This window comes from Solanum dulcamara, chromosome 6, assembly GCF_947179165.1.
Source record: "Solanum dulcamara chromosome 6, daSolDulc1.2, whole genome shotgun sequence".
Taxonomy (NCBI): Eukaryota; Viridiplantae; Streptophyta; class Magnoliopsida; order Solanales; family Solanaceae; genus Solanum; species Solanum dulcamara.
In genome coordinates this window covers 38,175,257-38,190,638 of record NC_077242.1, presented here as the reverse complement: position 1 = coordinate 38,190,638, position 15,382 = coordinate 38,175,257, and the positions used below count along the sequence as shown (strand labels likewise).

At 34.4% G+C, this 15,382-nt stretch overlaps 1 protein-coding gene across 8 annotated transcripts; it reads left to right on the top strand.

Annotated features, from left to right (window-relative positions):
• Positions 1–10,023: 10,023 nt before the first annotated feature.
• LOC129893493 (uncharacterized) lies at positions 10,024–14,143 on the top strand. Of its 8 annotated transcripts, XR_008767499.1 has the most exons (6): positions 10,024–10,212; positions 10,287–10,347; positions 13,195–13,251; positions 13,339–13,695; positions 13,787–13,846; positions 13,913–14,143. XR_008767499.1 is itself a non-coding variant. In XM_055969034.1 (4 exons), exons 1-4 carry the CDS (start codon positions 10,142–10,144, stop codon positions 13,994–13,996), a joined length of 231 nt encoding a protein of 76 aa, XP_055825009.1. In that variant the 5' UTR covers positions 10,024–10,141; the 3' UTR covers positions 13,997–14,143. The 8 variants fall into 8 exon arrangements, 3 of the variants coding, with proteins under 3 accessions (XP_055825009.1, XP_055825008.1, XP_055825007.1); XR_008767501.1 differs by lacking the exon at positions 10,287–10,347; XR_008767498.1 differs by lacking the exon at positions 13,339–13,695.
• Positions 14,144–15,382: the final 1,239 nt, after the last annotated feature.

Here is a 15,382-nt window from a genome sequence, read left to right as displayed (position 1 = left end):
GTAGCCCCAAAAGGATAGCAAACAACTACAAAGTTTTAGTCGCATTGAAGGAACTTCTAAGGCAAGTTTCGACGAGTTTGATGAGTTTCGGGCAAGGTAAGGGCTTCCCTTTAAAATTGGGGCTTATGATGTTTTTATGAGGTATATTACATGTCTTAAATAAGGTTTGAAGTGGAAAAATTTCATAAGTATGCTTGATGTTAGAAAAAACTAAATTGAAGTGGTTATAGCTAAATCGAAGTCGAGTAGTGGGTTGTCGTTGTGGTGATGCGGGTGCATATGTTTGGGTTGCGTGTTGTAGGGATGTAAATTGTTTTAAAAAGGGTGTGGGTTCTTCTGGTTTCATCCACACAACCCTCTGTTTGGTATGGTAAAAGATTTTATGAAATAAATATTAAAAACTCTATTTTTGTATCGTAGTTTTGAGCTAGTTGTTTGGAGTTGTATTGTGTAATTTTGAGGTGGTTTACTTGTATATATGCTTCTAGTTGTTGTTGTTTTTATGGATTTTTCCACTTTGGCCGAGTTGAAACCTCGGGGATGTTGAAGTTACAGGAGAAATGTTGCCCGATTTTCAATAGCATCAGAACTAGTAACAAACTAGTCAAGGGTAATGGATAAGGAAATGACTCCTATTAGTACTTGGTTATAGATTGGGATATTGGAAATTGAATGGCTATTAATCTTAGTATTACTTTCATGTCAAATAGTTTAAGGAGGTATCAAGGCAAGCTGGATTTCAATTAATCCCGAAAAAGGTATGTGAACCTTTCTCTTGGGATGTCTTAGCCTTAAGTGATTGATATACAAAATGTGGGGATAATTCTGTTCATATAACCCCAAGTATGACTCATAAGTCTTATTCACTTCTCGATTGTAGAATTCCTATACTAGTAGAGTTATTGCCTCTCAAGGCTTCTATATGATGGAAAGTAGTAAGTATGTGACGTTATCTCCTTTCTATTGGCATGTCTTTGGCATGAGTAAATAGAGCTATTCTTATTTCCTTTTGGTATGCTTTTGATATAAGTATCATGCTATTATGCTATAATTAATCACCGAGCCATGATGGGTCAGGTATGATATATGCATATGATGACTCCATGAGAGAAAGTAGAGAGTATGTAAAGCTTATTCTTTCTCTTTTTTGGCATGTCCTAGATGTACATAAAAGATGATACAATCTCGGAGGTGACTCCATTCCTAAGTATTTCTTACTCATCCTCTAATGTTTGAACTTTTTCAATAATTGAGATATTGCTTCTCAAGTTTTTCTATACATTGGAAAGTAGTAAGTATGTAAAGCTAATCTTCCTTTCTTTTTGACTTGATCTTTATGAAAAAAATAGATGAAGTGTATATGATTCCAAGGAAGTTCCTCTTGTTATAGCCACTAGGATAGCCAATTTCTTAATTCCTAAAAGATATTTGATGATGACTTGATACGGGAATATGATTCCAAAAGTTCCATTTTGACCTAATCCATAGTGGCAATTAAAAGGTACTTTACATGACTCTTGTCTTGGTTTTTGAGTGATAGGAAATTTTGAGTATTCCATCGAGTTCAAATACAATCTAAAATGCATATGGTTACTCACTACTCTACTCGTGTATACAGTAACCCTTCTATCACCGAGTCTTGGGCTGGGTATGTAATCATGCACAGTTCACTGTATTATCCACCGAGTCCCTCACTAAAGGGCTGGGTACGCTATATGAGGAAATAATAATGCAATGACATGAACAACTCACCGAGTTCCTCATTAGAGGCCCGAGTACATATATATATATATATATATGTATGATAATGTGATGTGATAAGGTGGTAGTGGCGCCTGACCCTATGATGGTCCTACAATTATGATTCACTGAGTCCCTCACTAAAGTGTCGGGTACGTACGTATATATGATATCTAGATCAGACCGAACGTTCCTTGGCGTTACTATATGATATCTGGATTGGACCAAACATTCTTTGGCATTACTATATGATATCTGAATCGGACCGAACGTTCCTCGGTATTACTATATGATACGTGGATCGGACCAAATGTTTCTCGGTATTATTATACGATGTGCAGATTGGGTCGTACGTTCCTTGGCATGTACTTACTATATACATGAATTGTGGTATATGTTCCACAGCGCTAATAATATATATGTGCATATGATGACAGAATGATGTAGATGGCACACCGAGTTCCCAAAATAGGTTGGGCATAGTACATGATGGTAATATGTATGACTTTCATTTATACGATGCGAGTACGGTAAATGGTTAAATATTATACTTGCTCCCTGCAATCGTACATCAACTGTAATTTTCTTATTATGTCTATGATTTACATACTCAGTACAGAATGAAAGTATAATTTAGTAGGAATTGCAGAAGTAACAGAATAAAAAGGCAAGAATAAACCTTTGTTAAGTAGCTGTGGCGGACAATAGGCAAAGTGTTCATTACATGTTGAAGCTGATCCTGTAAAAGTATGGATGTCAATGCAATGGAAGTAACCAATTAGTTGCAGTTTTTGAGTAGTTAGAAAATCTTAAATTTAGTTGTTGCTCACCTATTTCATAAACGCTGGGACACCGATTCAATTATTCGTCAGACGAAATTGTAGAAAGTTTATTTCTATTGAGCATAGAAGGGAAGAGTGAAAGTGTATTCAGAGGTTCAAAGCAGTCTGAGGTAAATGGCTTCTTGTTCGAGCAAAATATTGAGCTTGATGTTGTTGGAGAACAACAACCTTTTTTCAGTTGGCATTTGTTGGCAAGCAATTCGGCGTTTTAGATTTCTCTCGGACTTTTTTGAGGTAACTGATTGTTCAGTGAGGTGAAATTATCATTCATTTGCAATCAGACATTTGATGAAAAGATTATTTTAGAGTATTCTTGTTGAATTGAAGAGCCTAACGTATATCTAAAAGATAGAAAAAAACATAAAATGAGAAGTGCAAACACAGAGTATTATAACTAAACATATGGAAGAGGGAAAGGTAATGTATTGGCAAGAAACCTACACGGACAACGTAGATAGGGACTAAAGGTTGGTACTAGGATTCCCTTGGATCGCTTTCGAACTGAATCCCACCTTAAAGTCCTCTCGATGCTTAGTTATTATCCCAATGGAAGTATCATAAAATATAGTCATTGAAATCATTAGGAAAGAAAATAATAATATCAATCCATCATCATAAAATAGTCATAATAGTAGCTCATTCACATTATTGATTCATATAAGAATGAGAAAGCCTTTCAATCACTATGAATTTGTGATTAGGTGAAAAGTCTTTCACCTTTTTAACATGAGTGTGTGAGGAAAACCCAACACAACCTTTATACTTTGCTTGAAATATCATTAAGTTCATATTTTATCATCATTCATTAATTTCATGATTCTTTCATTAACCTTTGATAATCATTCATAAATCATTCATAGGAATCCTTTATAAATCATGATCATAAATTCTTAAAATATACTTAAAGATGGAATGAAGCATGGGTCCATGGAAATCAACTTGAAATTATGCAATGTAACTTGGACTATGAATAATTAGATCAATAAAATAATGAAATAGACCATAATTGAGATGACCTAATGCAAGTTCATGAAAATTAGGGCTTAGAAGAAGAAGTCATAAATAAAATTGAAGAAGAACCTTGGGACTGCATAAATGGAAGGATCCATAGATAAATTCCAACATATATTAGAATTTAGAAGCCCTAAATTGTAGTTGAAGCGGATACTTGAGCATGACACCCTTGAAAATTACTTGAGGAAGAAGATGAACTTTGGGAGAGAATTTTAGAGAGTAGATTTATGATTAGGATGTTAGGGAGTGAATGAAAGAATTAGGAGGGTTTAGGGTAGTTAATAGAATAGGATAAATCCCAAAAAACTGTCCAAATAAATTCATGAATGAATAGGAAAAACACCAAAACATCCTTAAAACTTAACTGATTGATCACCTGGATGGAAGGTCACCATAGCCCGTGAAGGTCACCACAGCTCGTGGTGATGGTCGTGGTCCTGAAGGGGAAAATTGGTGGATGGGACCACTTCCACGACTGGCTTCAAAGCTTGTCTACGGGATCACGAGTCGTGAACCCTTCCGTGGAGTAGGCAGTGACTTGGGTTTCCAAAGCTTCCCTTACACGGACCCCCTCAAGACCCATGAAACTTTCCACGAGTCGTAATGATGATCATAACAAATTCCATGACCAAGTCCTGGGGATGGGTGGTCTAACTCTAGGTTCCATTGTCCATGGAATTCTCCACGAGTTGTAGAGCTTTCCGTGAACCTCCTTTCTTTTACTCGCATGATCAGTGCACTAGCACGATTTCCCTTCATGGTCTATGGTATTCTTCACAGCTGTGGAGGAATCCATAAAAATACAAAAAGCTTTAATTTACTGTGATTTCCTTTTTAAACTATATTTTCCCACTTTCCTACTTTCAGGATCATACAACACCGGAAGTTAGAAAGTCGGAATAAGGAAAACATTGCAGAAAATGCTTCTGCGAGTTTATATTATATGAGCCCATCTACGAATCATAAAGGGTCCTATGGACTGTAGAAAGCAGTTGTAGGTTGGGCCTAAGGAGTTAGTAAAATGACTAAGCATGAAATCAACCTACTAGTTGAACCTACGAACCGTAAGAGAGGAGTCATTTCAAGAGTCTTGAGGTTTGGAAAATTAACTAAGTATGAGGTCACTTGACGAAAGGGTCCTATGAACTGTAGAAATTTCTACAATCCATAGGAATGACCCATAGAAGAAATTTAGAGATTTGATTTTTGAGAGTTTTGAAAGTTGGAAGGATGAGAAGGATCTATGATCCATAGATCACTCGACGACCCATACGTGGCAGTCTTAAGGTCAATGTGCAATTTTCAATAGCTATTGTTTTGGTTCACTGCTCATATGGGCGAGTCCTAAAACTCGTAGAACACTCCACAACTGGTAGGACAAGGGTCATAGGATTTTGGTCAGTTTTGAGGATGGGTTCTATGAAGGAGTTTGACGGGTTTGTAGGTCCCATCCGTAGGTCACTCCGTAGTTAGGGTTATTTTGGAAAATCTCATTTAACTCCTAAACTACATCATTTTGGACTATTTTAGACATCCTATAACTACCCAAACCCTTCAAATTAACCCTATTCCCTCTCATTCACCTAAAATCACCTAAGGTATCAAGGTTCTCTCCCAAGGTTTCTTCTCCAAGTCAAAGTTAGGGTTCAAGCTTCAAGTCCTTCAATCTCCATTGCTTTTAGGACCTTGATTATCCAGGTATGTGGGAATTCACCAATGTATTCCTTTCATCCATTGGGTCCCAAAAGATCCCTATCTTTCAAGGTCAATTTCACCCAATTCAATGAGTGTTTTATGTCAGTTCTTCATAGGTCACTTTTAATTAATTTCAATTAATGTTATTCTACCTTATTATGCATAAATTTACTAAGATACATTATTTTCAATTGATTTCAATCGAACCATGCATTATGTCTATGATTTTCACCTAATACACTATGAATTATGATCATGAAGTTTATGAAGGATTTATGCATATTTACAAAAGTGATGAATTATGTTTCAAGTATGTATCGTGAATTGTGAAGTTTTTTACACAATATAAATGAAATCATGATTTAGATGCTTAGAAGGTTAGTGTCAATATGAATAATGTTATGAATTATGATTTAAATGATATACTCTTATATGATTTTTATGATGTGGATTGGTGTATGATTATTGCATTTCCTAATGATATGTTGATAATTGGTTTTATCTATTCTATTGGGATTTGACTTAGCACCGAGAGGGCTTGAGGTGGTGGCATTATAAGGGAGTCTCTAGTAGCAACCTCTAGTCCTAAACTACGTTCCCCCGTTGGTTGTCTTAAATGACTTAGTTAGTGGATTCACAAATAGCTCATGATGATAATGATACGGAGTCTACCATGGCAAGTAGGCTTTTCTTTTTCGGTGTAGGAGGTACACCGGATTACATATTATAGCTCGCATGGTCTTATTGTTGCTTACGGTCCATATTCCACAAAATGACTATGTTTTCTTACAAGCTTTTGAATGATGTATTTTTATGATGCATTGACCTTACCTCATGGTTTTCTGATTTACTTCAAGCTTTTCAAGTTATGTTGGTCATACATCTCATGTTCAGGCTTATTATGTCTGTTTTGTTCACGTTATGCATATTTCTCACATACTTAGTACATTTCATGTACCAACACATATTTTTTCCTATATTATTTCATAATATAGTTCACGACGTTCCTTCCCATCCTTGTGGTTAGTTCAAATTTCTACTCAAGAATTACTTATTTTGGTGAGCCCTCATGAACTAAGGGCGAACCTATTATGTCATTTCTTTACTTTCATACTTTCTTATGTTTTGGGTGAGCTAAGACTTGTCCTATGCCCCCATCTATATTAGTAGAGGCGTTGTCAGACTAGATGAGTATGTTTTGTTCATTTCGACTTTGATGTTTGGAATTTCTCTTGTATAGAGATTTCTATGTTTGAGACTATCTTCTGCATATGTGCTTACTCTTGATTTTATGTTATTATATTCCATGCCATGTATGCTAAGAGGCTTGGTTAGAGTCCCTCGGGATTCTAATTATCATATCATGTCTAGGATCTAGCTTGGGTCGTGGCATTTTGAAACAACAATTTTTCTTAACTTCTTCTTATTCTACACAAACAAATTCTAGTATACTTTACTACCTTTAAATGGTTCGATTAAACCGTGGTTTTAGATACCAATACATCGGTGAGTAAGATCTTTCTTTCCTAGGAGGATATATTCCATTAACCTTGGGTATTTGAGAGAAATATTTTTCTTGAGGACACACTATGCATTCAGTAGGCTTGATCTTCTTATTTTCAATATTGTTTCTGTTTTGTCGCAGATTGTATTTTCTTTATTGGTTTCAACTTTTTGATTTTAAAAATATACTATAAACATTTTTGTTTTTTACGAAGTTTGGCAAAGTTATTGTTCTAAGTATTTTACTAATACAGATTGGACAACAAATATATAACATGCTATTCAAGAGCATTTGGATTTAGTAGATATTATATGGGAAAAATTACACCAGGTGACATCACATAATATTTGTTCACCACTTTTTTATCAAACTTTACAAAATTACCCAAATTGGCTCAGTTCGGATTAAAGGGTCATATTTGATGTAGTTACTACATTAGCCGCAGTTTATCGCTATTTAGCCACAGTTAAACATGACTAAATAACGCTTTTTAAACAAAAAAACTTTTTTGTTATTTATCTTTATTTTCTTGCTCTTTTCGTTAAATAAAAAAAATATTTTTCTAATTGTTTCACTTTTTATGAAAAAATGAATATTTATAGCATTATATTATTTTTCATTTATTTTTTTATTTATTAAGGTGAGAATGGATGATAGGCAAATAAATATTGATACATTACATAATTTTTTATATAATTCGATACATGATTATACACATTTATACAATAACGATATATTAGATATATATTACATAATTATTTGTACATTATATATACATGTTTATATACCATTTATACGATATTGATACATGTTTATACACGATTTATACAATATCAATACATTACATATATGCTACATAAATATTTATACAATATATAGACACTACATAACTATTTATACATATATCGATACATTACTTATACACTACATAATAATTTATACATTATATATACATGTTTATACACTATTTATACAACATTGATACATTACATATACACAACTTAACTGTTAGTTATTAAAAAGGTAAAACAAAAGTTAGTTATTTAGCCACGGTCAAATGGCTAAATGGCTAAAATCCCAAACTAGATACAGACGATGATCATCGACTCCAAAATGCTCAATAGAATATCAACACATGAATCACCAACCTAATCACACCTGAATCACCAACTTAATCACACGTTGCCACCCAAAATATATCAATTCCAACCAAGCCAAGTCTAACATGAGAAAGTCATAACCTACCTCAAAGCTGAAACCGCACACGAACCGCTAAACCTCATCTTTTTCCTTCTAGGCCGCTTCCTAACAATGCCACTATATCAAATTATCGAAGAACACATCAAAGCAAAGCCAACGATACCCATATTACTATAATTAAAAACGGAGCCAAAATCGGGTCTTGACTCGACATTAGGATCCATGCATAAAATCAAAAAACCAACTCGATCACAAGGTCCCAATTAGCTCAAGAAACTTGTTTCGCCAAAATGGGCACATTCCGAGCATCGGAAGAGCTCAAAACAACCCACCAATTTCAAGTCCTAGAATAACAAAAAATGCAAGGAAACAACAAATTTACGCGAAACTTATAATATTTTTAGGACGAGAAAGGGTCTCAGAACGTCCCCGCAATAATTTTCAACACACCGAAATAAAAATAATCAAAAATGGTTGTTTTTCTTTCCAAATCACACTATTTCTAAGTCCCAAAATGGTACTTAGACTGCTGAAAATGGATATTTAATTCACTGAAGCCAATGAATTTACTCTTTTCGATCGTGGGACCCAAGTCCGCAATCGCGAGCCCTAAACAAAATGACCTCCGCGATCGTGATGATCAAAGAGCCATTCCTTCGAGATCGCGACCCCTAGCTCACAAACACGAAGAACAAAATTACCTACATCAGCAGTTTAGCTGGTGTTGAACTTTGGAGAAATGGGATTTTCTCTAATGGAGGTCCAGAATTCATTCAGAACTCTGTGAACGCAAACAGACTATACTATCCAACTAGAAACGGCATTCCAGACTCAATGGAATCGACAGATTTTTCAACGGAGGTCGTCTCATTGAAATGTTGACCAAAGTCAACACTTTCCAAAGAAAGCATTCAAAATGCACAACCAGCCTAAAACTCATTCCGAGTACCTCCAGAATCGAATCAAAGGTCGTTCTAGATCAAACTCGGTGTTCCAGAGCTAACCATGTTGACGAAATTTTTATCCAAGTACGTTTACTCAAAATGTTGACCGAAGTCAAAACTTGGTCAAAACTTTAAAGTTAAAAAGATAAATCACACAAACTCAAAACGAAGATTCCAAACCCAAACCAACCTTCCTCCTAGATCAAAGTGGACCTTCCGGAGCTGATGGAACCATCAGAATTCTCATACGACTCCTAAATCTCGGGATGTTGACTAAAGTCAACTCTTTCAAGCCTTAAGCCTCAAAATGGTCAAACCACCTCAAAATTCAACCGAACACCTTGGGGAGCGTGCTATCCATCCCAACATCACATAAGACCTATAAAAAAGTTACTGGAAGGGGTAAAACAGAAAAATCACCTAAAAATACGAAAATGACCTTGGAGGTCATTACAAAATCGTGGAAAATAAAAAGTAAAAACAACGTTATTAAGTCACAGTTTACCGTGGCTAAATAAAAATTGGGCTATATTTCATCTTATTATTTTCTTGGCTACATTTTTTGTATATTAATAACTTTTTAGTACATATTTAAAATTCTCCCCATTATATATATTTTTATGATCCACGGTTTAACTGTGGCTAAATAAGAATTTGGTTATATTTCATCTTATTATTATTTTGGGTATATTTTTTGTATATTAAGAACTTTTTAGTACAGATTTGAAATTATCCCCATTATATATTTACATAATAAATTGTTACGCATAAAGATACTACAATCAAGAATAAGCTTTATTCTTGTAAAACTTTTAAAATTATATGCTATAAGAAAAATCTTACTTGTATATAATATATCATGTTTTTTAGTAAAAGGATTTAGAAACATCTTATTTTGAAAAGTTGTGATAAATGCTCTTATTCGTATAATTCTATTTGTATGTATTTCTTATTACGCATTGTATCACGTATAAGAAAACATAATATTGTTTTATAATTTATGTATGTGAATTAGTTACCAGAAGTTTATATCAAATCCAGACATGATATCTATACAATATAAGCGGGACTTTCTTCGGCCAACCAAAAGGCCACTCCCGTAATTTCACTTTTCCAATTCCTCTTTTTCCTTGCCACCTGTTCTTACGAATCCATGCGCTAGATCCAAAATTGTATACAAAACAATTCTGCTTTTCTGCTCCATGCAAAGTACCACTCACCTTTCATCTCAATTCCACAAAGCTTTCCTCCTGCCAACAATAAGGACGAAAAGGTACACTCCCTTTCCCCTATTTTCTGTTTATGGATATTCTGGTTTACGTTTCAATCTGAAGTGGTGCTTCGTAGATTTGCAAAACTTTATTATCGGAGGTGCCTTTTTGGCTTGATTCGCTGGAACAAGGAAAAGGTTCACTTCCTTTCCCCTAATTTCTGTTCATGGATATTGTGGGCTTTCCTTTCAATCTGAAGTGTTGCCTCTTAGATTTGCTAAATTTCGCTTCATTTACTGGATTTATGCGTTCCCCTTCAACTTGAAGTTAATTTTTATTTTGTTGGTTTGTTAGCTTGCTGGATTTGCTCTAAGAACTCCACCTTTCCACTAACGCAAGATCTATTGAAAGGGTGTCAACCGGGTGTGTCCTTGCAGGGCACGGCCTGGATTTATGTGTTCTTTAATTTCATAAGACATGACCATAATGTAAAGATGCAACAAAAACATTTTACTAAGCTATAAAGTATAGTATAATATAGAAATAAGTGACACCGAAAATTTTGGCACCTGTCATAACCTTAGCCGGTCATATGTGATGATTTTGTTATTATTTGCTATGTTCCCCTTGCTTTTGTATGTCATTTTTTTTAAAATCGTGTTGTTATGAGTTATTTGATCTGAGAGTGTTTTTGTGAGTTGAGGCTCTTTCAAAAACATTCTCTCTGCCTCCATAATGTAGGGATAAGATGTGTGTGCAGCCTACCCATCTCCCCAGGCCCCATCTGTTGAGATTAGAGGCTGATTAGTCAATGCCTTCCCCTCATACGTATATGTAGTACTTGAAATTGTAGTCGTACATAGGATAAACACCCAACTGCAGCTGCTCCTTCTTACTCATTACGGATGATTAGTGGCTTTATCAGGGGAGCAGAAACAGGTGACACTTTTCAGTAACCTCAAAATATAGGTAATGTAATCTGAAAATCATTAAACACATTCTCCTTGAGTCCCTGAACTATACATGCTCTAGCTGATCAGGAAATATGTAAGCAGGCTTTTGAATAATAAAGGATTTAAAATCAAAGTTATCTTACCACATTACCTTATCCGATCGATCGACGAGCCCATAAACACAATGAACCATTACTTCATTATGTTACGAATATATATCTCCTTTATTGAGATTGGCATGTACAACATGTGAATCAAGTATTGACATCCAATATATGGACTTCTATATTCTTCGAATCCCACACACACACATCTAGTATGTAAGAATTTATTCTTAAATGCTTTTATTGCTGGGAGAAACTTTAAAGAACATGAAATGCCGTTTATTTTAAGAGCTACTTTTTGAGTTCTTCATATATGTATTTAAGTTTCGTTAGTTGTTCTCAGCTAATATTGATTTCACAACTAAAATGTTGTACACGAGCTTATGGTAATAACAATAAAATGTGTTCTTGCTTAGAACCAATGTACTTACATTTAGATATTACTTTTAGCTTGCAATTGAATAAATTCATTTAGTATTTGTGTTACTGTAATGCATACCTTTTACCTTTTTCCACATTGCACCATATGATGCTCTAAATATTGTTCTTTGAGCTAAGAAGCAGCTCATGCTTGACATGTCTGGTTCTTGACATTAATTTAAATTAGATCTGAAGGGCAAATTTTATATTTTGGAAATTATATCTACTATATGAAACTAACTTATTCTCCTTTAAAGTTGGAAGTAAAAGTTTCACTAATAAATTTATATCTTTGGCATGATGAATGATGATGATTCTCATTTACATTTTTAGGGCAGAAAGTTGCAGATGATAAATATATAGGTGGATCACAGTTTTCTCTAATTTTGCACCGTTCTCTTGATACGTTTCTTAACTTCAACTTTTACTCTTACTAGATTGAGTCTGTGTGATAGCTTCTCAGAGTTCATGTTTTTATTTTCATTTTTTGTGCCTTTACATCGACATGTTTATTATCTGTTTACTATATCGTGGTCCATAAGTTCTACAATCAGTGAACCTGCGAGGTTTAGATCCACTGTGCTCTCTACATTTCTATCTTCTTTTACTGCCAATTTCATTATAAATGATAGTTTCTTCTGTAGTTGAGAAAAGAATGAGATACCAAAGGCATGACCATGATAATTAGGCCAAATCTGGACACCAAATAAATGGAAAAAAAAATCACACCTTTGTTGTTTACTTTTAGTCATATTATTGGACTGCTCTGCAAAAATAAAGCGGTTGAAGAACTTCTTTTTCTCCCGCAACGAGGTACCAGTTTCAAATAAATAGATAATAGGTTGAAGAGATGCTTTGTGGTTGACCATATTTGAGCATCACAACTTAGCCTCATAATGGATACTTTATTTAATGAATTTGTCATTGTAATACTATTATATGACTGAATTATTATAACGTAAAGAATCTCTTTAGTAACTACTATGGAATTGTTGGGAAGGAGTCTTCTCTTTATGTTCAATAACTACCATGGAAATATAGTCAAATGCTTACATATGTTGTATTATGTGCTTGACATTCCAGTCATGCCATAGGACTTATTGTACATATTTTGTTGCTCGCATTAACTGTAACTTAAATGAGACATCGTTTACCAACTCTGTTGGTTTTGTGTCTATTCGACTAAGTTCATCTATACATACCTTATCATTTCACTCTCTTGGAAACGGTCTCTGTGAGTGTTGGGGGTGTATCAGCAATAGCAACACTACTACGCATTGAATGAACACTATAATTAGCCAACAGCATCATCACATATGCCATTAAAGTTGGTGTATCTGACAATACTTGCTGGAATAACCACACAAAAGATGCATGCATCTCCTTCTGTGCTCCCACTAAGATCCCCTGTAGATCTTCACAAAACAACATTTCCCTCACCTCCAAAGTATAGCTTCGCAGCTCTCGAATCATACTTACCAACTGCTTATTGATTTTCTCTCCTATTTGAATATAATGGATAATTACTTTAAATTTACCTTTGTTTTTTACTCATGCTGGGTTGTAGGAAAATAAATTGGTCTAGCTCATCATATACTAACACCTCTGCTCTTCATCAACAGTCGTAAGTCATTACCTTTCCCTCTTCCATATGTTTAGTTATAATACTCTGTGTTTGCACTTCTCATTTTATGTTTTTTCTATCTTTTAGATATACGTTAGGCTCTTCAATTCAACAAGAATACTCTAAAATAATCTTTCCATCAAATGTCTGATAACAAACGAATGATAAATTCACCTCAAACTGAACAATCAGTCACCTCAAAAAAGTCCGAGAGAAATCTAAAACGCCGAATTGCTTACCAACAAATGCCAACTGAAAAAAAGGCTGCTGTTCTCCAACAACGTCAAGCTCAATATTTTGCTCGAACACAGAGCCATTTACCTCAGACTGCTTTTGAACCTCTGAATACACTTTCACTCTTCCCTTCTATGCTCAATAGAAATAAACTTTCTACAATTTCGTCTGACGAACAATAGAATCGGTGTCCCAGCGTTTATGAAATAGGTGAGCAACAACTAAATTTAAGATTTTCTAACTACTCAAAAACTGCAACTGGTTGGTTACTTCCATTGCATTGACATCCATTCTCTTACAGGATCAGCTTCAACATGTAATGAACACTTTGGCTATTGTCCGGCACAGCTACTTAACAAAGGTTTATTCCTGCCTTTTTATTATGTTACTTCTGCAATTCCTACTAAATTATATTTTCATTCTGCAGAACCCGTCTCATCTCCAGTGCATTCTTGGAATATCAACTCACTACCTCTACCGCTTCTCTTTTAAAGAAAGTTCCAAACTGTAAATTTTGCACTGTCAGGAAACTTCAATATGAATCTCCTGGATTCTGTTATGGTAACGGTGCTGTAAAATTGATTTCACATGAACTGCCTCCAATGTTAAAGGATCTCTATTTCGGTTTGAGTGATGAATCTAATCATTTTCATACTTACATCCGAACATATAATAATATGTTTGCCTTTACTTCACTTGGAGTAAAGTACGACAAAGAATTAGCAAAAAAAACTCGAGGTATATATACATTGAAGGTTCAGGGACAAATGTATCATTTTATAAATGGTCTACTCTCTGCTGATAATGAAGTAAGAAACTTACAGATTTACTTGTATGATAATGAGGCTGATATAATTAACAAGATGTTCTCTGAAAATACTGTTTGATTAGTTGTTACAAAGTTAATTGACATTCTAAAGATTAATCCCATATTGTGTCTTTTTGAAATCCTTAACATGCATTCCAAACTTATCTATTTTCTATATTGCACTTAAATGTGATTCTACCTGGGACCAACGAACACACAACTTACCGACTGTCCCAGAAGTTGCTGCTATATGGATTAATGATGAATCACATAATATTATTACTACACCCCATAATGGTGAATCACATAATATTCTTACTACACCCCGTATTCGGCTTTACACTCACTGCAATACTACCCAATTGGTACACTATTACTACGGTTGTTATGACTCATTACAATATTCTCTATTGTTTCCACGTAGAGAAAAAGGGTGCACTGTGGCATTCAAAAATTACAACGAAATTCTTCCTCGAATCATTCTATTTCTACTGATGATCAACTTCCTCAAGTATCTAATTGGTCCTCCGTTGATGGACTTCTTACTGTTGAACAATAAAAAAAATCATTGTCTCATGTCGTGAGTATTATTGTTATAAACTTCAAATTAGAGATGATGAAGAAAATCCAACTTTACATTTTGGTAAGTTATTTCAGCAATATTCAGTGGATGAATTTATTAAAGCTGAAACACAAAGACTAGACTTTTTGTTATTCAACCAAGATTTATTTAGACTAGAAGTATTATCGAGACTAGTGGATGTTTACAGGCAAAGAGAAAGAGATGCTTCAAATATTGGCATAAAAACATTCCTTCTGTTAGCTTTACTGGAGGTCTGCGAGATATGCGCCGTCGCTAGATGGACGCTATTGCTTTAGTACAACAGTTTGAAAAACCTGATATCTTTCTAACTTTGACATATAATTCTTCATGGTCAGAGATTCAGGATTTCTTGCTATCAACTGATGAAATTTAAAATAGACCAGATTTAGTAAGTCGAATATTCAGAGCAAAGGTTGAAGAATTAAAGTTAGATATTATTAAAAAAAACATTTGGAAATTTTTTGCCTATATGTAAACTATAGAAT

Excerpts from the sequence above, each read along its gene's own strand:
- LOC129893493 (XM_055969032.1), top strand. The coding sequence starts at position 10,142 with ATGCAAAGTACCACTCACCTTTCATCTCAATTCCACAAAGCTTTCCTC. Across the intron at positions 10,213-10,286 it reads CCAACAATAAGGACGAAAAG|ATTTGCAAAACTTTATTATC; the intron begins GTACACTCCCTT and ends GGTGCTTCGTAG. Across the intron at positions 10,348-13,786 it reads TTCGCTGGAACAAGGAAAAG|GATCAGCTTCAACATGTAAT; the intron begins GTTCACTTCCTT and ends ATTCTCTTACAG.